The sequence below is a fragment of the Spermophilus citellus genome, assembly GCF_964194105.1.
Source record: "Spermophilus citellus genome assembly, chromosome: 3".
Classification (NCBI taxonomy): domain Eukaryota; kingdom Metazoa; phylum Chordata; class Mammalia; order Rodentia; family Sciuridae; genus Spermophilus; species Spermophilus citellus.
The window spans coordinates 2,624,306-2,650,704 of record NC_138184.1 but is presented as its reverse complement, the minus strand read 5'-3'; the positions used below and the strand labels follow the sequence as shown (position 1 = coordinate 2,650,704).

The following is a 26,399-nucleotide window of genomic DNA, read 5'->3' as shown; positions in this document are numbered from 1 at the left end:
ATGGAGAAGTGACAGAGAGGGCCAGGGGGAGGAGAGGTGCAGGGGGACGAGACAGAGCTGCAGGGCACATGTGCCCCCCTCAGAGCCGCTGGCCCACTCCCCGGGCCAGGGATGGCCCCCCAGCCACAGCAACCCAGGAGGCCAGGCGCTGGAGAACAGCACCCCCACACTCTCCGTGCTGCTGGGGTACCCAGGGTCAGCTGAGATCATCCTGTACTGGTGCCTGCCCAGGTCACCCAAGGAAAACCCCCAGGACAGGCTGGACAGCACCAGGAAATTCCCAGTCACACCCCTGCCTCCTCCCCCTTAGCTAAAAAGTGCCAAGAGCCCTCGGGGATTTCAGGGGATTTGCCAGAGGGACAGGGACAGGCTGGGGTCAGCTCCCCACCCACCCCTGAAAGTGAGATTTGTGAAGAAATGTGGCCAGGTGCGGTGACGCACACCTGTCATCCCAGCAGCTCAGGAGCCTGCAGCTGGAAGATGGCCAGTTGAGGCCAGGCTGGGTAATGCAGTGAGACCCTGTCTCCAAATAAAAAGGGCAGGGGGTGGGCTCAGTCCCAGTACAGGAAAAATAGACGAAACTCTGAGTCTGGAGGTGTGCTCAGGGGACAAGAAAGAAAGAAAAGTGCAGTCCTTCACATTTAGGTCTTTGTTCATTGTTGGGTTTTATTCCTTTTTTGGGGGGTGGGGGGAGTGGAGGAGGTACCAGGGGCCCTCGACCCCTGGGCCAAATCCCCAGCCCTATTTTGCATTTTATTTAGAGACAGAATCTCAGTGAGTTGCTTAGAGCCTTGCTAAGTTGCTGAGGCTGCCTTTGAACTCGAGATCCTCCTGCCTCAGCCTCCCAAGCCACTGGGGTTACAGGTGTGCACCTCCCTGCCCGGTTTCTTCAATTTTTTATTTTTTGTACTGGGGATTGGACCCAGAGGTATGTTACCTCTGAGCCACATCCCTGGCCCTATTTTTTTAAAAAATATTTATTTGTTTTTTAGGTGTAGATGGACACAACACAATGCCTTTATTTTAATGTGGTGCTGAGGATCGAACCCGGTTCCCGCCTGTGCTAGGCGAGTGCTCTACCGCTGAGCCACAATCCCAGCCCTCCAGCCCTAGTTTTTATTTAGAGACAGGGTCTCACTGAGTAGCTGAGGCTGGCCAGGACCTGCGATCCTCCTGCCTCAGCCTCCCGAGCCACTGGGTTTACAGGTGTGGCTTTCCAGGGCTGAGTGGAACCCGGGGCCTTGCCTGCTAGACAAGGCCCGGCAGCGAGCTGCACCCCAGCCGACTACCTTGTGCTTTTCTGCACCCACTCTCATTTTAAAACATATTGCTGTGGTGGTTTTATCCCGGTGGCTGAGTTTGGGCGGGGCTGCTGTCCTGGGCCGCCCCTCCCTGCCCTGCCGCAGGCGCCCAGCAGGACCAGTCAGACAGGCCACGTGTGCATTTGTCTGTGCAAAGATCTTTTATTCCTGGATTGGTGTCATTGGGACGGGACCCGGGCAGGACATACGCAGCTGCCCCTTGGGGAGGGCAGGCACACCGGACCAACCACAGTGTGCGGGGACAGCTGCAGTGATGGGGCCACTTAGGGGCAGTCGGGAGGGGACCCAGGCTGGTGTCCACGTGTCCAGTGATGGGGCAGCGGCTGGCCGAGGGCTGGCTGGGGGCCTGGGGTTCTGAGCCGGGCTGCGCAGCCCCCTGCTGGCCTCAGCGGCCCTGGGCCTGGAGCCTTTGCATCTGCAAGATCTGACTGAGAATCCGCTGCACGTCCTCGTCCATCTGGCCCTGGAAGCCGTGGGAGCAGAGACCCTGGGGCCACCTGCCCAGCCTCTGTGTTCCCTGCACACCCCCAGAAGGAAAGTGGAGGCCAGAGCCAGGGCGGCCCAGAGACGCAGCTGGAGCGGTGACTCACCTGGATGGCATACAGGAGGTGGCTCCTATACAGTGCCACCACAGCACAGTGGTCGCGGGCAGCCTCCTGTGGGCATGGGGCGGGTGCTCAGAAGGGCAGCCCCCAGGCACCTCCCACCTGCTTCACCAAGTCTGTTGCTCACCCCAGGGTGGCACCGACGGCTGGACCCTGCGAATTCCTGCCCAGGCACCTGCCCTCCTGCCCCCGGGCCGCCCAGGACTGTGCAGTGCGCCTGCGCGGCCCGCCCCTGGCCAGCGCCGTCCTCACCTCCATCTGCCGCTGCAGGGCCTTCACCTGGCCTCGGAGGGCCTCCACCTCGGCCTCCACCCGGGGTGCGGCTGGGGCGGCTGGCTGCTCCTTCAAGGCCTCCTTGAGGCTGAAGACTTCCTTGGACAGCTCTGTGATCTGGGGGTGGGGTGTCGTCAGGCCACAGAACAGACCACACTTTACATGTTGGGGGAAGGCCCAAAGGACGTGTTTTGTGACATGAAGATTCCACCAGATTCACATTCGAGGTTTGTGAACAGCTTCCTCTGCACACGACCGAGCCCACCCGTCGGGCTGTGTCCCCCAGACTGCACCTGAGGGCAGAGGGGGTGGCCACGGCCGGCTTGGCCCTGCGGGTCAGAGGACATTTGCACTTTCTGGCCCTTTATAGGAAAAGGTCCCCTCCCGGCTCTCTGGGGTCTCCGCTGGTCTCTCTGGAAGGGGCGGGTGGGCATACAGCAGAGTTCTAGACCACCTGGCTCGGCCGGGCTGGAGTCCAGAGCCCTGGGCCCGCGTCCCTGATGGTACAGGTGGTTTTTTTTTGGATTGGGCACCACTGAGCCGCCTCCCCAGCTGTTTTTATTTTTTTTTTTTAAGACAGGCCCTGAGTTGCTTAGGGCCTCGCTAAGTTGCGAGGCTGGCTTTGAACTCGCCATCCTCCTGCCGCTGCCTCCTGAGTGGCAGAGACGACAGGCGTCATCAAGAAGGGTAGGCTCAGCTGGGCGGTGGCTCAGCGGTAGAGCGCTGGCCTCGCAGGCGTGAGACCCTGGGTTTGATCCTCAGCACCACAATAAATAAACAAAATAAAGGTATTGTGTCCATGTATAACTAAAAAATATATTTCTACAAAAGAAGGGTAGGCTCTACTCTTCTTGAGGGGGAAGGTGACCACCCGACCCTGTTTCTTCACCTGTGAAATGGGAGAACCGCGCTCTTAAGCGACTGTGCTTCTGCACTAAGGTTGAGATGAAACCGTGCCTGGCCACGGTGCACGCACTAGACGCCAGGCCTTAGGATCACCCCAGACCAGACATCCTCCACCAGGGCCATCCTGCCCCAGGGAACATGGGCCATATCTGGGAACATGTGTGATTGTCACAGCTGCAGAGCTCCTGGCCTGGAGCGGGCGGAGGCCAGGGACGCTGCTGAGCACCCTGCAGGGCCTGGACGACGGAACCACAGCCCCAGTATCCCCGGAGCAGACCCCACTGTACCTAAACCACAATGCCAACTGCAATTTTATGGTCCTGGGCATTGACCTGGGGGGCTCTACCACTGAGTGACACCCCCAGGTCTTTTTTGTTTTCTAATACAGGGTCTTGCTAAGCTGTTCAGGCTGCTTTGAGCTGGCGGTCCTCCTGCCTCAGCCTCCAGAGTAGCCAGAATTACAGATGTGACCTCCACTCCTGGCCCAATTGCAATTTCCTCATTTTACAGACGAAGCGACTTCTGCTCAGAGAGGTAAAGTGACTTGTCCAGGGTTACACAGCGATTCAGGGACAGGTATATGGTCAGCACCCCAGGATATGGGGGTCACATGTATGACTGAGCCCTACTTCAGTTTTTGGAGGCTCAGTTTGTTCACCAGGAAAATGGAGTGGTCTCTGGCTTTCAGGGTTAGAGGTAGAGGAAAAGTGGAACTGTGAGGAAGAGGGCCGGTCCAACACCCGGCAGGCGCTGTTGTCAGTATTACTGGGGTTGTATTAGGAACAAAACTTGAAAACTTGGGTTCACACCCTGGCTGAGCCATTGCCTGGCTTTGTGACTCTGAGCAAGTGGCTTCACTTCTCTGTGCCTAAGTCTCCTCAGTGGGGAGATTTACCTTGCAGACCTTATGAGCACTTGGCGGGAGGATGAACTACAGGGCCTAGGGCCTGGCCGGCCTCAGATCTGGGTAAACACTCTGCAGTGGCTGACCCCCTCCTCTGCCTGATCCCCATCTGCATGATGGGCTGGTTCCCCCGCTCTGCTGGGGACCATCCTCCGCTGAGTGGGCCCATGGAGCACGGGACGGGTCACCCACCTTCTTGTCCTTCTCCTTGGCCTTGTCCAGGGCCTCCTGGGCGCGGCTCTGGGCCTCGCGTGCCCTCTCAGCTTCGGTCCGTAGGCTCCGTAGCTGCTGCTCTGCGGTGGCCAGCTGGGCCTCGGCCGCGTGCCGCTCGCTCTTCATGAACAGCGCCTCCCGCTGCACCTACGGCCCAAGCCCCCCATGACTCTTGGGCACTGGGACCCCAGGCTTCTTGGCCTAAGGACGCTCAAGTCCGTGTTGACTCCAGCAGTGTGACCCACGTAAGTTCTGAATTCCTCTTGGCCCTGTGCATGTTCAGGCCCGCCCCGCACGCACCTCTGCTGTACTCGCTAGCTGTGTGTCCTGGACAAGTGATCTCGCCTCTCTGTGCCATTTCCTCAGATGTGAAAAGAAGGGAATCATGCTAGCTGCCACCTCGCGGAGCCGTGGCATTTGCCTAGGGAGTGCCTGGCTCACCGTGCTGAGTGGGAGTCAGAGTTGTCATTTTTCCATATTATCATGTTCTCTGTCGGTGGTGCAAGTTCGTAGATTTCTTAGAAAAGGTAAGTAAAAGAGAATTGGAGGAAAAGCCGAAAACATGGAAAAGTGGATGCGTGCATTCACGGAAATAAAGATGGGGCAGCGTTCCCTTTGCAAAGTTCCTTCTTGGAAGGGCGGATTGGCTTTAGAAATAGTTTCCCGGAGCCAGGTGTGGTGGCATGGGAGGCTGAGGCAGGAGGATGGCAAGTTGGAGACCAGCCTCAGCAACTGAGCAAGATCCTGTCTCAAAATAAAATAAAAAGGACTGGGACGTGGCTCAGTGGTAGAGCACCCCTGGCTTCCATTCCCAGAACCAAAACATAAAAAATAAAATAAAATAAAAACAAAGCTCCAGGGGAAAACGGATTCTAAGTGAATACTCCCATCAACACAGACTGGCTATATGTCAACAATGTTTAAAAACCAGAGCTGCGGAACTCACTCTAAAAATGAGTCACCGTGCAAAAGGTAAAATCTAGAAAATAAGCCTGAAGGTGGGCATAAATCAGACTGTGGACTCCAGGAAGTTGACTGAGGATTTAAGGGGTTTGAAAGCGTGTGTCCTTGAAGATAGATATTCTGCTGTGGATCACTGACACTTGTACCAGTTACAGTTCTTGCTGGAGTGTAGAATAAACCCACGTAGGGGCCGGGGCTGGGGCTTGGGGGCAGAGCACTTGCCTAGCATGTGGGAGTCCCTGGGTTTGATTCTCAGCACTGTATACAAATAAATGAATAAATAAAATAAAGGTACATCAAAACTAAAAGAAATATTAAAAAATAAGCCCATGTAATCCACACACAGTGACTAGGAACTACTACTGTTTCCATCACACAGATGAGCAAACAGAGGCACAGACAGGAAAATTCTTTCCTGATAACAGTCAAAGAATTCGGTTTCTTATTCAATATTTGTCAACACAGCTGCTTTTGTTGTTTGTTTAAGTAAAGAGATCAAGTCAAAGGTCCACCCTCAGGACAAAGACCAAACCAAACCAAACCAAAACCAAAACCCTGGATTAAAGCAAAACAAAACAGGGGCTGGGGATGTGGCTCAAGCGGTAGCGCGCTCGCCTGGCATGCGTGCGGCCCGGGTTCGATCCTCAGCACCACATACCAACAAAGATGTTGTGTCCGCCGAGAACTAAAAAATAAATATTAAAAATTCTCTCTCTCTCTCTCTCAAAAAAAAATTAAAAAAAAAAATAAAGCAAAAGAAAACAAAATAAAAACCTCAGCTGGCGCAGGAGGCTCACAAGTTCAAGGCCAGCCTTAGCAACTTTGAGAGACCCTGCCTCAAAATGAAAACCGGGCTGGGGGTGAGGCTCAGGGGAAGAATGCTTGCCTGGCATATGTGAGGCCCTGGGTTCAATGCCCAGTCCTGGAAAAACAGAGAGACAAAAAATAAATCCAATAGGTTAAAAACAAAGAGATCAAAAATTCCTGCTCATAATATTTTCTTTCTAGAGTTTGGTCAAAGGGGTGAAAATTGTGAGAGCATTTTCAGGATATGGTAAAGCAGCCAGCAGGGAGAACCCACAGGGTCAACATGACCTCCAGAGAAAATGGCCATTGGGAGAAAACATGGGGTGGGGAGGAATCCGCTGCTTACAAAAATGGTGGTCGTGGATCCGGACCTCACACCACACAAGGTTAAAAACCAAAGAGATGTCATCATCATAAACTAAAAGGAGGTGCAAAGGAAACACAGAAGATAGGCGCGACCTCGGGACAGATGGGTTCTATAACCAGATCCTAAGAAGTAGCTGCCATTTTTAAAATGAGGTCAAACTGAGTTAAAAAGAGAGGAACCAGGTGGAACATCAGGGGCTCAGGGTGGCTGGGTCCCACGAGCCCCAGAGATCTCGACGGGGCCAATGGCTGTCAACAAGCTGACAGGTCCAGGCCCCAGGCTGCAGGGCCCCCAGGCCTTGCTCACCTGGAAGACCTCGGCGCTGGTCCTCTCGTGCCTCCGCGCCAGCTCCTCCAGCTGCCCCTGCAGCCGGGCCACCTCGGCCTGCAGCGCGCCCACCGTGCGTTCGTGCTCCGCGCGGGCCACGCCGTCCCCGCGCTCCCGCTCCAGCTCCAGCTCCGCCCGCAGCCGCGCGGCCTCCTGGCCCACGGCCACCGCCTCCTGCTCCAGGCCGGCGGCGCGGCCGCGCAGCTCCAAGGCCTCCTCCTGCAGCCGGCGGTGCTCGCAGACGGGCACGGACGCCCGGCGGAGGGCCTCGGAGGCCTCGCGCAGCTCCGCCAGGCCCCGCCGGGCCTCCTCGCAGGCCGCGGCCAGCTCTGCGGCCCGGGCCTCGGCCGCGTCCCGCGCGTGGCCCAGCTCGGCGGCCGCTGCCCGCTGCTGCTCCCCCGCCGCCCTGGCCGCGGCCAGCTGCTCCCGCAGCACCTCCAGCTCCCGGCTCTGCTCCAGCCGCGCCTCCTCCCGTCGGGCCAGCTCGGCCCGCAGGCCCCGGGCCTCCTCCTCGGCCAGCAGCCGGCCGGCCCGCGCCTCGTCCAGCAAGGCCGAGGCCGCCTCCAGCTCCCGCAGGCGGCGGTCGCGGTCGCGAAGGTCCTCCCGGGCCTGCTCCAGGGCCGCCCGCAGCTGGCCGGTGTCGCCACCGCTGCCCGCACCGGCCCCGGCGCCCTCGGCCTCGCGCACCCGCGCCCGCAGCCGACCGGCCTCGGCCTCTGCGGCCTCGCACTTGCCGCGGGCCGCCTCCAGCTCGGCAGCCGCCTCCCGCTCTCGCTGCCGCAGCGCCTCCTCCAAGCCGCGAATCCGGGTCTCCAGCTCCGCCTGCAGCTTCTCGGAGGCCTCAGCGGCCCCGGGGTGCAGGCCGGAGCCCGCGGGGACCCCGGCGCCCCGGGCGGCCTCCGTATCCGCGGCCTCCACGTGTGCGGCCCGGGGCTCTGTGAGCCTCGCTTCGGCACCGGCCTCGCCGCGGGCCTTCTCCGGATTGTCTGCTTTCCTTTCTGTGGCCTCTGGGCCAGTGGCCTCAGCTCCTGTGGCCTCAGTCCCCGGAGTGGCAGCTCCAGCCTTCCCCTGGGGCGTGGCCTTCACTGCAGTCCCCTGCGCTGCGGAGGCCTCAGCTGCCGCGGCCTCGGCTCGCGCCCCCTCTGTTTCCTGGGCCTCAGCATCCGCCGCTGCCTGGGCCTCGGGCACTGCGGTGGCCCCTTCCAAAGTCCTGGCTTCCGCGGCTTCAGCTCCCGCAGTCTCCTCACCTGTGTTCTCTGCCCCCGGAACTCGGGCTTCCAGAGCCGCGGTGCCATTTAGCTCGGCACCTGTGGGTCCCTTTGGGGCCGAGTTGGCTCCCGAATCGGAGCCCTGGTGGGGGCGGGGAGCAGCTGCCTCTGCCGCTGGGGCCTGCCCTGCCTCCTGCTGCTCCAGAGCCCGCATGGCCTCTGCATGCTGCTTTCGAAGCTGGTCAAACTCGGCCCGCAGAGAGTCATAGAGGACCAGGGGGACAACCTCAGCAGAACCATTCGCCTCCATCTGCATCTCGTCCTTCTCGAAGTCCTCCAGGATCTGGGGGTCGGGGACAGGCAAGGGCTGAAGGCGTCGCAGGGCACAGCGCAGACTGGCGGCCTTCCCTGCACACCCTGACTCCAGGGAACCCAGGCCTCACACGTCCTCAGCCTCAGTGTCCCCACCTGCACTTTCTCCATTAGCTCCTGGTTCTGTCTTGCGAGTGCAGCCACCTGCTCCTGCAGTGCAGCCACCTGCTCCTGGGCCGTCGGGCTTAGCTGCCTGGACAGCAGGGCCTCAGCCCCTGGCAGGGGGCACAGAGTCAGGCCAGGGATCCCAGGACCCAGGGGACAGGAGTGGGGGTCTGCAGCAGAACATCAGGGTCCCCGGAGCAGGCTGAATGACTCGCAGGCCCCTCCTGCCCTCCCTCCCACGTCACACTCTCTCCCCCAGGGGGAGGTCTCTCCTGGGTTCCAGGACCCGATGGACAGATTTATGGAGGAGGGCAGGGCCCCGGGCTCACCTGGAAAATCGGGCAGCTCCCCTTCCTCATCCTGCAGGGTGGCCACGTCATAGCTGGTGTTCTCCCGCTCGCTCTGGGGGTGGGGACAGAGTGGCTTGGGGTCCTGCTCCCCCACCCCCTGTCCCCCCAAAGCCCAGGGTGGCCTGAGCTGGTCACACTCGGACTCCCATGAGCACTGCAGGGCTTTCTATCTGCTGGGCACCGACCATGTCCTCTCTCAGTTTTTTGATGGTGCCAGCTAAGCGCTCTACCCTGAGCTGCCCGCCCACCCCGTGTGCCCATTTTTAAACTGGGCTTTTTTAAAGCTATTGGGTTGTACGGATTTCTTACATATTTTGGATGTTAACTCTCTATCAGATAACCCCCATTTCATGGTATGTGTGCGGCGGACACTGCCCTCCTGGGCGAGGGGACCCCAGGATGGGGTAGGTGTGTTTGGAGAGGGTGGGGCCATGCTGTCCGCTCTGCACGCCAGCATGGCTGTGGGCGGCTGTGGGTTGGGGTGTCCGCACTGTGACTGCTCCCCCCGTACACACGTGTGCCTGTGCCTGCTGCTGTTGGCCGTGTGGCCATCCTGGATGGCTGGGTGTATGCAAAGGAACCTTTTGTCTGTTTGTGTAAACATTTTGAGATATCTCTGGTGCATATGTACTTCTGGCATGTTGTGCATGTGGGGGGCTGTGGGCTGCGTGTTCACAAGTATGACCTGTGTGTGACGACATGCTCGGGTGGGCTTGTTCTAAAAGACGTACATGAGTCCTCTCGTGTAGGTGTTGGGAGAAGTGTCCACCACGGAGCTGTGTGTAGTGGAGGGTGTCTGTCATCATGGGTTTATGAGGATGCGTGAAAGGGCTGAGCTTTTTCTTCTTTTTTATTTTTTCTTACTTTTGTTACTGGAGATTGAACCCAGGGGCACACCAATCACTGAACCACGTCCCCAGGCCGCTTTATTTTGAGTTGCTTAGGGCCTTGCTAAGTTGCCGAGGCTGGCTTCGAACTTGTGATCCTCCTGCCTCAGCCTCTCAAGACCCTGCCTGACCAGGACTGGCATTAATACTGAAGAGCCCCTCTGGTGGGTTTGCACCTATGAGGCCGCAGGGCTCTGCTATGGCTGCCAGGCCACGCCCCCGGCTGCTGCAGGCCCCGCCTCCCTGGCCCGTCCCAGCCCCACCCTGGTTCCGGCTCGCCCCGCCCCTGCCTGGCCCTACCTGGCCTTGCTCCTGGCTCCCGCCCAGCCCCTGGCCTGCCCCTGGCCTCTGCTCCCACCTCCAGCAGGGACAGCCGGCTCTGCAAACTTTCCACCTCTCGGCCCAGGCTCTCCTTCTCCTCCTGCTTCTCCGCCAGCAGCTGCTGCAGCTCTTGCACCTGGGGCAGGAGGTATGGGCTGAGGTGCCTCTAGGAGGAAATAGGGGCAGGGCGCCCGCTCTGCCCCCGCCCCCGCTGCATACCTGTCTCTGCAGGCTGTGGAGCGAGCCGGCCTCGGCCTCCTGCGGCTGCCGGGAGGAGACAAGGGTCGATATGCGGGGCCTTACCTCCCGCCCCCCTCGGCTAGCGCAGTAGCTCCCCACTCTGATCATCCCCTGCACAAGTTCTTGTGGGGCCCCTATTTTGGGGCAGACTTTGTTTGGGGCCACTAACTATTCATTCACCCGAATATTCATCCATTCAGTAACTATTTATTGGGCACCTACTGTGAGCCAGGCACTGGCAACCATGGCTGCCTGTGGGCTTGTGCAGGTTGGTGGACATGAATGAAATCTACAGCAAGCCACAGCAGTAAGAGCCAAGAATGGAAAGAGCAAGCTGAAGAGTGAGTGACAGGGGCTGTAGTTTAAAATAAGCTGGGAAGGGGAGGCGAGTTCAGCCTTTTGAGTAAAAGAGGCAAGGAGGGAGCTGTGGGGCCATGTGAGGGAATGGCATTGTGGGTAGTGGGAACAGCCCGTGCAAAGGCTCTGAGGCAAGGACCCAGCTTGGCATGTTGGAGCCCAGCGAGGAGCCCATGTGGCTGGAGCAGTGAGGAGAGGAAGACAGGGGTGGAGAAGGTGGAAAAGGCAAGGCCATGTTCCCCCAGAAATGCACCTCCCAGGCCTGCTGCCTCCTGACCTCCGGCTGCCTCCAGTCCCTGTGCTGCTCCAGGCCTCTGATCTTCTGCAGGAGGTGGCCTCTCTCCTGCCGCAGCCGCACGATCTCCTCATAGGCTTCGTGATCATCCTGTTGCCCTCCCCGCCCGGTGCCCACCGGCTTTAGATGAGGCCCACGTTGGAGCCAGAGCCCTGCCCGGCTCCCCCATCCTCCCCGCCCGCATCCTCACCGGCATGGGAATGCTGGCGGGCGGCTGAGGTGCCTTCCGCTTTTTGGCAGCCCCTCGGTGGTCATGGCTGGACACGGAGTTCTGGTGGGCAGAGGGAGAAGGAGCACGTGGGGGCCACCTTGCTAGCCCGCCCACCCCGGCTTCCCCAAGTCCTCCCTTGTCTCCCCACGTGGGGGTGAGATGGCCTTCCCTGAACTCCTCGACCTCACCCTGTGCCCTGCCCCGGCTTTGGCTCTCCCTGGTCCAACAGACCACTAGTTTCTTTTCCCCATGGAGCCAAGGTGCTGACAATGGGGGTGGAGGGGAGGCCGAAGCCAAGCCCCTTTCCCTGACCAGAGCAGCCCTCGCCAACCTCAGTCCCTGGTCACCCACCCAGTGCCGTGAACTGGCCCCATCTCTGGATGGTCCCTGGGTTTGGGGAATTATGCATGCAGTCGCCACTTGGTGGCAGCATACGCCAAACTGTCGGCCCAGGGGTCCATCTCTTCCTCCCTTTCTACAGAGCTGGGGGCCAAGGAGAATGAGTGTGTGCACGGGGAGGGTCTGGCCCCTTGGGGATCCATACCTGAGATGATGCCTCGCCTGAGTCGTCCCCTAGGGGCAGGGGAGAGAGGGAAGCAGCATCAGGCGCTCAGTTCCAGGGGCTCCCTTCTCCCTCAAAGAAGGGCAACAGGGGGCCCAGGGGCCTGGGGGGTCCAATTGCCCAAGGATCAGGGATTTCAAGGCAGGAAACCTTGATGATAGGAGGGACCTTGAAACCCAGAGAAAGGACAATGGCACTTCGAGGACGGAGTGGGTGGGCTGCCACTTCTTAGGAGGAGAGGGAGGTGCTCTGTTTGGTTGTTGACGGGCATTTATTTTACTGATTTACATTTAGTGCTGAGAATCAACCCCAGTGCTTCACACATGCTAGGCAAGCGCTCTAGCACTGAGCCCCAGCCCCCGTCCAGAGAGGTGGAGTTGTAAGAATAAGGATGACCCGGGAAATCAGAGTGGACCCCCGACCACTCTAAATGTTCTTGGGCTCCTTGAAACGACCTCAAGTAGGGGAACCATGAAACCTCCTATAATGCAGCAGGTATGGGGTACCTTGAAACTACCCACAGTAGGGGGAAAGGGGTGATAAGAAACTGCCTAGGGGCTGGGGCTGTAGCTCAATGGGAGAGCACTTGCCCTGGGTTCCATCCTCAGCACCACATAAAAATAAATAAACAAAAATAAAGATATAAAAAAAGAAAAGAAACTTGGGGGGGTGCCTGAAATCACAGGGAGACCGCGCTCACGTACCACTGGGCGGGGAGGGACGCTGAGCTGCCTCTTGCAGAAGGTGCAGGATGAGCTTGTCCCCTGCTAGGGCACCGTAGTGAGCAGCATCCTGGCCCAGGGCGTCAGTGAGGCCTGGCCGGGCCCCGCCCTGCAGCAGCACCTCCACAGTCTCAGGGCTGGCCCCCTCACAGGCCAGCATCAGGGCTGTCCTACCAGGGAAGGGGGCTGCTGAGGGGCGGGCACATCCCCAAGCCCCTCCCCACCAGACCCAGGCTGGGAGGAGGAGGAGGCCCCTAGGTCCCAGAGCTCGGGTGAGGGCTGGGAGGGAGACCTCACCTGCCCTGCAGGTCCTGGTCATTGGCAGCAGCCCCCTGCTGCAGGAGCAGCCGGCACAGGTCCGAGTGGCACATCTGAGCAGCTATGATGAGAGGCGTGGCGCCGGACTGGCAGGGAGGAGGAGGAGCCATGAGGAGCTGGCCCTGGGAGGCAGGGAGGCCAGAGGCGGCCCCAGCTTCGCACCCCCCCTCCATGCGCACCTCGCAAAGGGGGCCTGGGGCGGCCACTTGGAGGCACACGCCATAAGTGGAATCTCTAAAACATGCAGGCTCACCCGGTCTCGCGGGTTCAGATGTGCCTTGAAGGAGCAGAGCATCTCTGAGCAGGACAGACAGCCTCCAGCCGCTTGAGTAGAGGAAAGAGGGGAAGGGGAGAGCGCAGACATTTTGGGGGAGCCTCCTGCCTGGATGCCACTTTTACAACGAAGGCGATATTTCCTCCTACAGATGAGGAAACCAGGTCCACAGCGAGGCCCACGGCCCCCCACGGGCTCAGAAGCAGAGAGAGCCACGTCTAGGACCGGCCTGCTGCCTCCCTCTCCCACGCCCCGCACGGATCCACTGTGGCTCCCAGGGAAGGCGGAAGCTGCGCAGATCCTCACATATTTCCTCCTGTTTGATTCGCCCAGCGTGTGAACCCATTTTTCAGCCAGCAAACTCTATGTACAGCCTGCTGTGCGCCTGAAGGAGCGTGGGTTTCCTTTGCTGCCCTTAGAGGGACGCCTGCCACACGTTAGGTACCCATCCAACAAATGTCTGCAGGGTGCGGAAAACCAAGGGCCTTCCACAGCAAGGCCCACACCACTGGAGACTGGAGGCGCCACACCATGGGGGGCGGCAAACCCCAACTGCAGGAAGTCTGGGACAGGCCCCAAGACTCTGAACCAAGCCCAGTCCTATCGTATCCCTAAGAACAAATGTTTCCCCAGCGGTGGGCTCGGCTCAGTGGGTGGGAAGGGGTCTGCAGTGGATGGGAAGCCACTGGCTGCCTGGGCCTTGAGCTCTCCAGAGATGCTCCAGTTCCTCAGGGGACTTAAAGCCTGGGCAGCCCTGCCATCGTCCACACAAAGACCTGGTGATCCACAGGCTACGCCACCAGCCACTTGAATACAGGAAAGAGGGGCCGTAGGGTCTCCCCCAGGTACTGAACCTCAGCACTCCTCATCCATTCAAGGGTGTCAGCCTGTGCTTCCGAGGGCACTGAGGATGGCGCGGAGCCCCATGCCCAGCACACAGCAGGTGCTTGGTAAGGAAAAGGAGGAGGCAGGAAGTCCACCACGGAGAGACCCTGGCCAGAATGACCCCAGCCCAGCACCCCCTCCAGCCACGGTGGGCGGGGCGCCACCCACCTGCGTGATGTAGGGCTGTCCACCCACTGCCATCCTCAATGTCCACCACGCACGATGCCTGGGAAGGGGCACAGGCCACTTGCAACACAGCCAGCCTCTCCCTCCTGATTTCCCTAGGACCACCTCCCGCCCGGGCTCGCTGAATGTCAGCGCCTGCGGCCCTGTCCCCGCTCCCTGGCGTGCTGCGCCACCTGTCAGGCCCTGGGGTTGGTGAGAAAGTGCTGGGAGCTCGGGAGCAGCTGGGAGCTCTGAGGGTGACCCTCTGAGGGTGACCTTGGCTGAAAAAGCAGGTCGTGCTGAGGGAAAGGGGCTCAGGAAGCGTCTGTGGTGCTGAGAGGGCGTCCTGACGTGGGGCGGACGTGGTTGTCCAGGAAGTAGCTAGAGCTTGAAAGTGAACGGGCCAAAGCATATTGGGGTTCAGGGAGAACCTGGAGTCCAGGGAGTATCTGAGATAAGAAGGCCAATGACCTGCAGCAGCTGCTTCAAACACTGCGGGTGCCCGTACTTGGCAGCCAGGTGGAGGGCGTTGTAACCTGGAAGGAGAGGTTCACTAGAGCTCTGGCTAATGCAGGGGTTCCCAGCTGCCCCCAAACCCGAGTCTGCTGTGTGCAGTTGCCCGTGGCTAAGTCCCCAAGCCCCAGCTACTTCTCACAACTGCGCTGCTCCCTGGGTCAGAGTCTCCCAGCCCCAGCCAGCTGGCGTCCCGGACACCTCATAATCTAAGCTACACTCTGCACCCACAAACTCACGACCTACAGTCACAGCTACTCCCCACGTCGCAGCTGTTCTGGATGCTCCCTGCACTGAGCTCCAGCTCCAGCCACCATGATGCGAGGATCATCCAGATCCTCCTGCTGTCCCAGGTGCCACCCTGTCCCATCGGCCAACCCCCAGCTACTCCCTGTTCCCTGCCTGCTCTGCCTGGGCCCCAGAGCTTTGGATGTGGCTCTGCGCACGCCCAGTCACCCCAAGTCTCCAGGACTCCCTTTGGCCGTGATTTCCCAGTTATTCCCTTGGGTCTCCAGTTGACTCGTGTGCCCAGATCCTCCCACTGCCGCAGCTACTCCCGAGCTCCGGCTGCTCCTAGGCCCAGCCCGGCCTGCAGCCCGGGTCCTCGCAGCCTCACTGGTTCTTCTTAGGCTCAGCTCCCCGTGAACCCAGCTTCTCCCCAGCTCCAGGCCCTGCCCTCCCCACCCACTTCCCTGGTCTCTCCCTGAACACCCCAGATGCTCCTCAGGTCCAAGACCCCCGGGGTCCGACTCCCTCAGGAGGAACCCCAGGCTCCTCCTCTGCCTTGGTCATTTTCTCAGAAGCTCCCCCAGCCCAGAGGCCCCCTGTTCCAGCTGCTTCCTCTGATCCACCCTCCACCGGACCCTAGTCCCTCCCTGTTCACAGCTGCCATCTCCTTGCTCAACACCAGCCAAAGTCTCTGTCCGTGGGCTCGCTGGCTGGCATGGCCCTGTCCTGGGGGCCGTGGGGGCCCCCTCTTCCCACGGGGATGGGCAGGACTTGAAGCAGGGCCTGCTGGGCTGGGGCTGGGGCCTGGCCTCTGCTGCACTTCCCACCCGGGTCCGGGCTGCGTACCTGCTCCGTCAGTGCTCATGACGTCCGCGCCGTGGGCCAGCATCACCTCCAGACAGCTGGCTGCACCCCGCATGGCCGCCAGGTGGAACCTGGGGAGCAGAGGTCAGAGGTCAGCCACCGCCTGCCCCCCAGCCTTCCCACCCTGGGGGCGCGGGCACTCACGCGGACTTGCCCTCAGGGTCCAGTTTTGTGGGCACCAGCCCCTTGCGGGCAATGAGCGCGGCCACGCGGGCTGCGTCCTGGTTCTCCACGGCCTGCAGCAGCCTCTCATCGCTCTTGCCCCAGTCCTGGCCCTGTGGAGGCACCAGGCGTGTGGGGCTGGGCTGGCGGCTGCCCCTCCCCGCTCCCCCTGGCAGGGGCTCTGGGCTCTGGCCACCCGCCCTTGGGCACTTGCCTGGCGCCTGCCTCTGGCTGCCGGCTTCGGGATGGGGCAGGGGCCGCAGGGCGGGCAGGAGCCACAGGGCGGGCAGGAGCCGAGGTCGGTGGGGCTGAGCCGCAGCTGCAGGGGAGGTGGTCCTGGGCGGGGGGGCCTGAGACAGTGTCTCCCAAGCTCGCGCCCCCAGCATCTTCCCCAGGCCCATCGCCCCAGCCATCCACCCAGCCTCCTGCTAACACCCTGACAGCCCAATTCTCCCAAAACATGGCCCCCACTGTCCAAGGCCCTGTGTCCCTTAGTGTGACTCCCTCTCTGCAACCTCACTTCCAGCAAATGGATCCACAGTCTTTCCCGAACTACCCCCAGAGTCTCCCCATCAGGCCTCCAAGAGGTCCCTTTCCCGTCTCCAAAGCACTCTGCCCCACCTATGCTCCCATGACTGCACCTGGCACCACTGTCCCCCAAATGTCCCAAGGCCTGTCCACTCAAAATCACAGCCTGACCTGCATTCCAAAATGCCGCCCCCAAATGCCTGAAGTATTCTCTAAAATCAAGAATTCCCAAATCATTATCCCAAAATATCCTCAAAAATAATAATAACTACAACAACAACAAAACCGAACCCGTTCCCTTCAGTGGTCTCTGAAACAGTTCCCAAATGCCATCTCCTCCCAGCTGCCTCCCCGAACAACCTCCACACTGTCCCCGCAAATGGTCCAGCGTTTCCAAATGGGGTTCCCAACTGTCCCCCCAAATGCCCTCTATATATTCTCCTGCTCCCATCTAGCCTCAGAACCGTCCCTCCAAATGCCCTCTACACCCTAACTGCCCCATCTAGTCTCAGAACGCCCTCCCCAAGAGTGCCCTTGTGTGTCCCCAAATGGCCCGTTTGTCCCCCAAAGCTGCCCTCACCCCGGACCCCTCCCTCGCGCATCTTTCCAGGTCTGGGGTGGGGGCGGGGGGCGGGCGGCCAGGACGGGAGGGAGAGGAGGGACCCGCGCCCTCGGCCCTACCGCGAAGGAGGTGGCCGCGCACAGGCACAGCTGCTTCATGGCGTCCGGGCGACGGGCGGCGGGTTCCGGGGCCGCGGGACCCAGGGGCTGGGGCCGGGCGGGGCGGGACCTGAGCCGGAGTCCCGCCCACCGGCTCCGCCCCGCGGGATGCCCGTCCCTCTGCGGGCCCCACCCGCCGGCCTCACCCTGGGGCCTCGCCCCCTCACCTTCGTCCCTCGGTCCCTCTCCGCGCACCGTGTGTTTGAACGCAGCGCTCGGCCGCCCCGCCTGGGCCACCAGGCTGACTGGGCTGAGCTACTTACCGGCTGTCCCCTTCCCTTTCCTCAACTGCGGAACGGGCTTCAGGATAAGCAGTCACCATGGCAGGTGGTCACCACGAGCACTCGCCAGACACTGTATGCGAAGCACCGCACCACGCAGTGCCTGGCATTCAGTGAGCACAAGCAAAAACCTTGGTTCACTCATCCAATACAGACGTAGCTCTACGGCTAGCTCCTGGGGACACTGGAGGGCGCGACACAGTAGATGCTCAGCTAAATCCACTGAAAGACACAGGACACGCCCTTGGCTCTGGCCCCAAGGTGCGGGGAGGTCTGTCTCCTCTGCCTGCCCTCAGCCGGGCAGATCCAGTGGTGACTGAGACAGTCCCTGCTGTCACGGGTCTCTGGAGAGACAGGCATGTACCCATAGACTCATGAACCATGTGCTTGGGCCCATGATGGAACCGAGTGGGGAGCTTGTGAGGCTGCCCTATGTGGCTGGAGTCAGGGAGGGCTTCCTGCGAGGGAACTTGAAGGAATGGTGGTGGCCACCTGCACAGTGCAGTCGCTCTGCTGCACCCTCCCCACCCTCCGTCTCCTCCTAGAAGCTGCAGAAAGTAGCTCTGAGCACCAGAGCCAGGCCCTTCTCCTCTGCCCACAGCCCTCCATGGCTCCCATCTCCCTCAGAGTTAAGCCCTCTCTGTGGCCCAGAGGGCCCTGCACCATCTGCCCTGTGCCCTCCCTGCCTCCTTCCTCTTCCCCTCTTCCCTCTGCTCCAGCCACAGACTCCTCTCGGAGCCTCCAGCACAACAGGCTGGGCTGCCCCCGGGCCTTTGCAGGGCTGCACCCTCAGCACCCTCCCCAGACACCCACCCAGCTGGCTCCTCCTGATGTTTCAGCCTCAAACATCACCTCCCCAGCACCCCTCACATCGCCTGCTGTCTCTGCATGGCTACACCTCTCCAGACACCTGTCTGTTTCCCAACCCTCTCACCCTGTCTCACCCTGTTAGCTCCACAAGGGGGGAAGCACTTTGGGTGTGTCTTGGTCACTTGGTTAGTGTTGTGTCCCTGTGCCTGGAATAGCATCTAGCACACAGCTCAACAAACATGCACCAGAGTACCCTTTAGGAGAGAGGGTCCTTCAGCCAGAAGCATTTATTGAGTGTCTGCTGGATGCCAGATGCACTAGTCAGGCCTGGACACTCCACAGACAGTGCGAGAAATTCCTGCCTGTGGCTCTGCACTTGAGGCTGACATTTCAGAAGCCCCGCGTGAAGGATGGGTGGGGAGGGGGCAACCCGGGTCACATGGAAGAAAGTGGGAGACTGGACAGAAATCAGTCACTGTGGGGCCAGAGAAGCAGAGGTGGGGGTGATCTGGTCTTTGGGGGACATGTTCATCACCAAGTGTGTCCTGGAAAAGGACCATTTTCCACGCGGGAAGTTCAAACCCATTCAGTGTCAAAGGGCCCGGTGGGCGTCCAGGGGACATGCCTAGTGGCGACTGACATGTGTAGTGGCTTGGGGAAGAGGCCAGGGCTGGTGAGAAGATGACCCCAGGGCAAGAGTGGCCAGGACTGAGCAGGGAGCCCAGTGCTTAAGAGAGGAGGTGCTGGCAAAGCAGGGGCATCTGGGGCGGAGGAGGCAGGAGTGTGGGGGTGCTGTGGCCTCTGACCCGGTGATGCAACAGCAAATTCACAAAAAGGAGGCATCGGGAGAGGCTGGGCCCACAGGGGACAGAGGAGTCCAGGCCAGGCCTTCCAGAGCCTGTGGAGCAGGGGCCCTGCAGAGGCGGTGGGCGGGGTGGGGGTCGGCTTGTTATACCAGCTGTGTGATCTTGGGCCAGTCACTTCCCCTCTCTGGGCCTCAAGTTCTCAATTGCTAAATGGAATAGACAACAGAACAGACACCATAGAGCCAGGTCTCTCCCTCGGCACTGGACTCTGGGGCCATATGGTTCTCTGGAATGGGCATCCTGAGGGCTGCAGAGTGCCACTACCTGCTCCATGCCAGGGGCTTCTCCAGTCAGGACAGCCATGGACATTGCTGCAGTCCCTGATGGGGGAGAGGCAGAACTGCCCCCTTCCCCCCATTGAGACCCCAGGCTTAGGTGGGTGGCCTGAGGATTCCTTAGCTGCCTTTGCACAGACGGAGGGAAGGGTGGGCTGGCGGGTGCAGCAGCTGGTGAGAAGCAGCTGGGAGGAGCTGAGGCTCCCCCTCCTCTCACCCTGGGAGGTGGGGGTGACCCCAGGCACATCCCGTGAAATGGATCTCCCAGCTCAAGCTCGCATTTCCTCCATCCTCTCCACCTGTCTTCCTAGTATGGGTTAGCTCAGACCAGACTGCCTCTCAGAGCCCACTGCAGTGTGCCAGGCACAGCCCTGTCCCCCAGGGCTCCAGCCAAGTCCCAGCATCATCTTGGTCATCACCCATCTCCAAGCCACCAGCCACCCCCACCAGCTGCACTACATGGAGTGGCCCTTTGGTGGCCACCGCCCTGGTCAACCCCAAACTGCAGGCACCACACATCCTCCTGGTCTGCACACCCGCCCTTGACCCTTTTCCTCCCTCCCCACCGGCTGCAGCCAGCAGCCACTTTCTGACCCGCCTAGCTCCTCTTTCCCCTGTGCAAAGCCTCTGGGGACCCCACTCAGCACGAAGTGCGGGCAGCAGCCCTCCCCTGCCTGCCCCGTTTATATACAGCCCCCAACAGCGCGGCTGAGAATGGTTTTACACTTGCAGGTGGCTGCGAGGGAAATCAAAATAATAATAATACATCGTTAGCGGCGAACGTGATGAATTCACAGCTCAGCATCCATCAATAAAGCTTTCTGGGGACGAGCCAGCCCCATCCATTTACCACAGGCACAGGCTGCTTTTAAGATGCAACCGCACAGTGGCGGCCGCTGGCCCGGAAGCCAAAAACATTGCCTGCCCGCTGTAGGAAGGGTTTGCCCCCCTGAGCTCCTAGCATCCTCTGCCCCTGCCTCCCTGAGCGCATGCCCGGACCAAGCCAGCCCGCCCCGGCCGTCTCCTTTCTGGTCCTCAAACCGCTGGCGCCCCCTCCTGCCTTTGCCTGGTAGTTCCCCTTGCGGGAGCACCTGCCCCGCAGACCCATCCACTCCAGCCTGCGCACGGAGACTCCTCTGCCCAGCGGCTTTCTACACCCGCGTGGCTCCTATCACCACCGAAAATACAAAGTATCATTTGAAAACTATTGTCTACTCTTGCTGTCTCCCTCAAATGTCATCTCGCCTGTTACAAGATGTTTGTCCATCTTGATGCCTGTTGCCTGGCGCACCCAGGGCCTTGCACGTGCCAGGCAAGTTCTCTACCACTGAATCACACCCCAGCCCCCGACTAGATTTTTTGGGGCCCAGTGCAAAACGAAAATGTAGGGCTCCTTGGTCACAGGTATTAAGAATTTTAAGGTTTTGACAGCAGGGCATTAAACAAAGGGTCTGGTACACAGTAGGTGCTCAATAAGTATGTTGAGTGAATTTATAAAATAGTGACTCTTCCAGCGACTTGGGAGCTGCAGGCAGACCCTGTCTCAAAACAAACAAAAAAGGCTAGAAATGTGGCTCAGTTTAAAGTGCCCCGGGTTCAATCCCCAGTACCCTCCCCCCCACACACACACACAAAGGTGAGCATGGTGACATGCCATCCCGAGGAGGCCATCTGGTGGACTGCTTAAGCCCAGGAGTTCAGGGCCAGCCTGGGCAACAGAGACCCTGTCGCACAAAGGGGGCCCTGGACGATAAAAACGAGAGTAGGGCTTTCCAGCAAGCGCGGAGGTGTTGGAGTCTCCGGATCTCTACGAGCCCCAATCTTCCCACTGGTGGGATTTTCACGAAACCTGAAATAGGGCAGCAGCGCGGCGGGGATTCAGAGGAGGCGGGCGACTCCCATTTTAGACGGGGAAATGGGCCCGGGAGGGCGGAGCAAGGAGCGCCCCCTGTCGGGCCTTGGGAGAAAGGGCGGGCGCGGGAGCAGCCCTGGAGCTCGGCGCGTGCGCGCGAGGGCGGGCACGGGCGCAGGTGCGGCGGCTGGACCCAGAAGCGCGGTCCGGGGAGATCGCCAGGCCATCCGCTGTTGCCAGGGTTGGTTTTCTTCCCTAGGGGCTACTGAACAAAAGCGGAACTTGACTCCGGCTGCCTGCTGCGACACCGGAGAAGGGCAGGAGGAGGAAGGGAGGGCAGGCGGATGGCCAGATGCTCGGCCAGGGGAACGGGGAACAGGCCTCCCATCTGCCGCAGCGTCTCGCGCCCGGCCAGTCCTCCAGCTCCCGTGCACCGTCCCCTCCCACCCCGACCCCCTCGCCACCTCGCGCCAGTTGCGAGGTCTTGCCGCCTGCCCCACCGCGCTCCACCTGGACTTCGCGCCTTTAAGGCGCCGTCGCAAACCTTCCCAAACACACCCACGTCCCAAATTAGGTGTCTCTTTGTTAGCTGTAGAAACTTTTTGCAAGACGTGATTTAAACACAGTCCTGCTTTTGCAATTAGGCGTGGTGTGGTTTGGTTACCACTGGCCAAGACTTCTTGGCAATGCTTAGGGAGAAGTGCGAACGGGTCATTCCTCCCGATGGGAGGGAAACTCCAGGATCCTTCCTCTGACCTGGTGTCGCGTTTTTAGGCAGTTAATGGGCCATTGATCCCCTCTCTCCCTGTTTCGCACTCTCAATCTCTCCAGTCAACGCACGTCCCCATCTGCACCTGCCAAAGGCCCCCATCCTGTCCAGGTTTGTGCCAATGCAGCCCCAGGGAGGGCAGGTGTCCCCGCTGTGTGACCCTGAGCAGCTTCCTTGCTCCTTTTATCGTATTTCTTTCTTTTTTGCGGTGCTGGGGATGGAACCCAGCGCCTGAAGCAAGGCCTGCTCAAAGCTCCTGCCTGGCAGCACTGCAAAGCACACTGCAGCTCTTCGGAGTATTTGAATTTAAATAAATAAAAGTGAAAAAAGCCTCTGGGCTTCGGTTCCCTGGCTAGCACCTGGCTAGCACATGCCAGGCCCTGGGTTCCATCCCCAGCACCACCCCCCAGTAAATAAAACAATAAACTCAATGGTGTAAACTTAATTTTTAAAAAAGTAAGCTTAAATAATAAAAAAGCTGGGTGCAATGACACACGCCTGTCATCCCAGCAGCTCCGGAAATGGAGGCAGGAGGATTGCAAGTTTGAGGCCAGGCCTAAGCAAGGCCCTAAGCAACTTAATAAGACTCTGTCTCAAAATAAAAAATAAAAAGGTTGGGGATGTAGCTCAGTGGTAAAGCGCCTCTGGGAAGGAGAAGGAGAAGAACCACCCTGAAACATCAACAATAAAATAAATAAAATAGTAAAACAGTGGCACCAAGGGAAGGCACAGGAGGGTGTTGACAAAGCACAGTCACCTGCCAAATCAGGAAGAGTAAAGCCAGAGCCCCGGAGTAAAGCCCAGCCAGGTTCCTGGCCTCTTCCCTCCTGCCCAGCGCCCTCCCCATGCTGTCCCCACACCACTCAGCTCAGCTCCCAAAGGTGGACCCTGCTGGAGACCAGGATGGTGGGGAGGTCACATCAGGCAGTAGGAAGACCAAAGGCCCTGGACTGTGCCTCGCGGTGTGCATCTCCCCTTAGCCACTTTGCTTGGTGACCAGGAAGGTGAGCCAGCCTCTCCAGGCCTGGCTTCGTCCTCAGTCCCAAGCCAAGCCGGACCGGGCACCTGAGGCCTGGGGAAGGCCGGCTGCCAACCCAGTGAGATGCCTCACGGGGCTTCTGCCTGTGCCTGGGGGCAGCCCACATGCGGGATGCAACTCAGGGGCACCAGGAGGGGCCAGGGTAATGGGGCAAAGAGCATCCCTCTCTGGGATTCAGAGTCCCCCAAGGACCCAAGGGCGCCCCCTCCCGCTCCGCTCTTTGCTCTGGGGTCACCTTCCCCCTGGGCACTCCTGGCTACTCCCCTGACTCCTGAGCTTGGAATCCTTTCCTCTCTGTATTTGTTTCTGTGCCGCAAAATCTGCCTCTTCTCGGGCTTATCTGGCCGGCTGCACCAGGCAGGGTCTCCCGGGTCTCCCTGCCCTCCCAAGGCCCTCGGCTCTGCGCCTGGATCGCCATCTCAGACACATTTGCTGGAGGCGAGCGCTCAGGACTCCGAGAAACGGGGTCCTCAGAGGACCGCGTGGTCGTCGAGGCTCGTGGAGCAAAGATCCCCCGAGGAGCGGTACTGGAGGCAAATTGTGAGGGCGGCCATGGGGGACAGGGCAGCCCAGGAGGAGGGAGTGCCAGCTGCACGGGGAGCGGGGAGGCCAGGGCAGCAGGGGGCAGCAGAGAGCACAGGGAAGGCCGCAGGCAGAGGCCAGAGGCCAAGAACCTGACGGGGTGGGGTGGGGGTGGGGTGGGGGTGGGGAGGAGCCCTCAAGAACCCTGAGCAGGTTGGGCCTGGCCTTATCAAGGCTGGGTAAAGATCAATCTGATGAGGGCCAGGCGACAGGGTCCAGAGTCTCACCACATCGTTGGCCCAGCCCTGGGAGGCAGGAGCCTTTGTTTGGGGGTGGCTGGGCATCTCGGGGTCTCACCTCTGTCTTCTTAAACCGAGCCCGAAGGGTCTTCATCGCCAGTGTCTGTGTTCCTCGTTCCCCCAAGCCACCTGGGGAGGGCAGTGGTGGAATAGGGTGAAGGACACCAGTCCTGGTGGGTGGCAGGTCAGCTGCCTCCCCTCTGAAAGAGGACCACTTCCTCCACTTCCTCTTCCTTGGGCAGTTCTGGTCCCTGAAGCAAGAAAGGGATCTGCTCCATCTCTTACCTGCTGTGTGTCCTTTGGCAGGTTATTTGCCCTCTCTGAGTTTCACCTCCCTCATCTATAAAATGAGGGAGATAATTCCTTTGTTGTTATTGTTGTTGTACTAGGGATTGAACCCAGGGACAGTCTACCACTGAGTCCCACACCCCCCAGCCCTTTTAAATTTTTTTTTTTTCTGGACAGGGCCTCATAGAGTTGCTGAGGCTGGCCTGGAACTTGTGATCCTCCTGCCTCAGCCTCCTGAGCATCTGGGATGACAGGTGTGACTACTGTGCCTCGCAATATTTTCTACTTGACCAACTAGTGGTCGATTTCCAGTGATGTCCTTAGCACAGTATGGCAAATAATAGGGGCTCAGTGAATCCACTCTACCAGTACTACGTCTGCCTGTGCAGATGGAGCTGATCTCCAGGCTGTGTGGTCCCTGTTGTCAAGATTGACTTCCTTTCATTTCTCCCAGTTCCAAAATCCCATGCTTTGATCAACTTGGCCTCTCACTTCTAGGCAGAGCTCTAACTCTGGAAAGTAGCCGCGCTCCCTCCAGGTGGCGCCTTGGTCCCCTCTGCCCTGGCTCTGCTGTGGGGGAGGGTCAGGGCTGCTTCTGCCTTCCCCTTCGTGGGCACTGGTCCTCTGCAGAGAACCCCCTCCCAGTCCCCTCGTGTCGGTCTGTTCTCTGGGTGAACAGCAGCAACTTGCCACACCAGGGGTCTGTGGCAATGGCTGTGTGCACGCGTGTGCACACCTGGTCCATCCTGTGCACACATGGCTAAAGCGGCAGGGCAGGAATGGCTGGGGGGGTTGCCAGTGCCAGGGGCTCCCCCTGTCCTAGCCGGATCTCCAGGGAGGCGCAGGGAGTGGGGTGGGACGGGCCTCACCTGCCCACAGCTCCTCCAAGTACTCCTACTGCTGGGCGCCCACCTGCACGTCCACCCACCAGTCCTGCTCACTCATCTGGTCACGGTTCTTCATCACCCTCAGTCACGCTTCACCCACCCCCCATCCACCATCACCCACCCATAATACCTCCACCTGCCACCCACCTTCCCACCCACCTATCCACTCCCCTAGACACCCTGCACCAACCGATGTGCCTATTCACTCACCACCACCCATCACCCATTTTCCTGCATTCCACCCCAAAGTGGGTGCAATGAGACACCCAGGAGAGAAGCCCTGGGAAGGAGGGGATCTGCAGGCTGGGAGAGGGGGCAGTGCCCTCTAATTTTAGGGAGCGGCTTCCTGAAAGAGATGATGGTCAGCAGGGAGAACCTGGTGGCCAGGGAGCTGGGTGCTAAGCGGTCGTGGCAGGAGAGGTGGCGCATCTCCAGCCAGGTAAAGGCCAGCGGCCAACAGGAAGGCCGCACATTGTGAGGGTGCCTGCGTGTGCGGGTGCTGCGGGGTGCGGCAGCCTCTCCCTCCTCCAACGGGGCTGCGGGCCCAATGGGAGCCTCTAGCCCAGGCCTCCCGAATGCCTTCCTCTCCTACCTCCTGCAGCTCCAGTGCCCTGCACCAGGCCTCTGAGCCCACTGCGGCTCGGTTACCCACCTCCAGCTGGGCCACGGGCTTGCACCAGCAGCTTCCAGTACTTGCTCAGCTCTGACACCCGATCAGCTCTGAGCGCTCTGAGGGCGCCTCCGCCCCAAGGGGCTGGGGATGCACTGAGGGAGGAGACAGGCTGGCGGACGGGCCAGAGGGAGGACTGGGGCTCTACTCCATCATCCCTGACTGATCGGTTTCTGGAAGGAGCTGCTTTGCCCTTCCTCCCACCTGTCACCTGCAGCCTCTGCTGCCAGGAGGCCCTTTCCACCCTCGTGTCACCCTCCTTCTATCGGATAGCACTGGGTCTTCAGACCTTTGCTGCCACAGTCCTCCTCCAGGCTGCCCTTCAGGTGTCCCAGGCTGGACACCCTCGTGGCCCTGTGCCCTCTACGCACCCATCACATCTAATCGCAGGTGTCACCATTGCCTGGCCACGTTGTGCCCATAGCCAGCCCGCGGGTAAGGTGGGCGACGTCCTCCTTCCCTGGCGTCCCCTGGCTCCAGCAGGGACTGCAGGGGCCTCAAGCCACCGCCCCGAAGCCATGGGCAGTTTCTCTAGGTGCAGCGACGGCCTGCCCTGCTGGAGCAGCTCATCCGCCTGGATGGCCTACAGACCACTCAGTGGCTTTGAGACCCTCCCTTGCACTGGGGTCCTGGGTCCCCTTTCCATGGCACTGTCCTCATGAAGTTCCCTAGTGTGCTCCCTCACTTTGGGGGTGACTGGAGAACTCATGTGGGTGGCTTCCCGCCAGGGCCACCGCGCAAGCCCACCAGCGGCTCTTTTCCAGCACTAAATCTGGCGCCTGCGGCGTCACTAGCGGCGCCTGCGTCTGCGGGGCGCGGCCAGCCGCGCGGCTCCTCCCTCCTCCCGGCTCCATTTCCGGCGGAAGC

General features: G+C 60.2%; 1 protein-coding gene across 2 annotated transcripts; it reads right to left on the bottom strand.

The window, feature by feature from the left end:
• Positions 1 to 477: 477 nt before the first annotated feature.
• On the bottom strand, positions 478 to 17,188 carry ANKRD24 (ankyrin repeat domain 24). 2 transcript variants are annotated; one of them, XM_081283825.1, is made up of 21 exons: positions 16,936 to 17,188; positions 15,941 to 16,045; positions 15,709 to 15,839; positions 15,547 to 15,635; positions 14,431 to 14,495; positions 13,963 to 14,020; positions 12,889 to 12,959; positions 12,615 to 12,721; positions 12,300 to 12,487; positions 11,578 to 11,606; positions 11,013 to 11,093; positions 10,805 to 10,912; positions 10,150 to 10,194; positions 9,968 to 10,066; positions 8,702 to 8,774; positions 8,364 to 8,482; positions 6,667 to 8,238; positions 4,203 to 4,370; positions 2,180 to 2,317; positions 1,913 to 1,978; positions 478 to 1,785 (listed from the first exon to the last, which is right to left on the bottom strand). In XM_081283825.1, exons 1-21 carry the CDS (start codon positions 16,972 to 16,974, stop codon positions 1,708 to 1,710), a joined length of 3,429 nt encoding a protein of 1,142 aa, XP_081139951.1. In that variant the 5' UTR covers positions 16,975 to 17,188; the 3' UTR covers positions 478 to 1,707. The 2 variants fall into 2 exon arrangements, with proteins under 2 accessions (XP_081139951.1, XP_081139952.1); XM_081283826.1 differs by lacking the exon at positions 15,941 to 16,045.
• Positions 17,189 to 26,399: the final 9,211 nt, after the last annotated feature.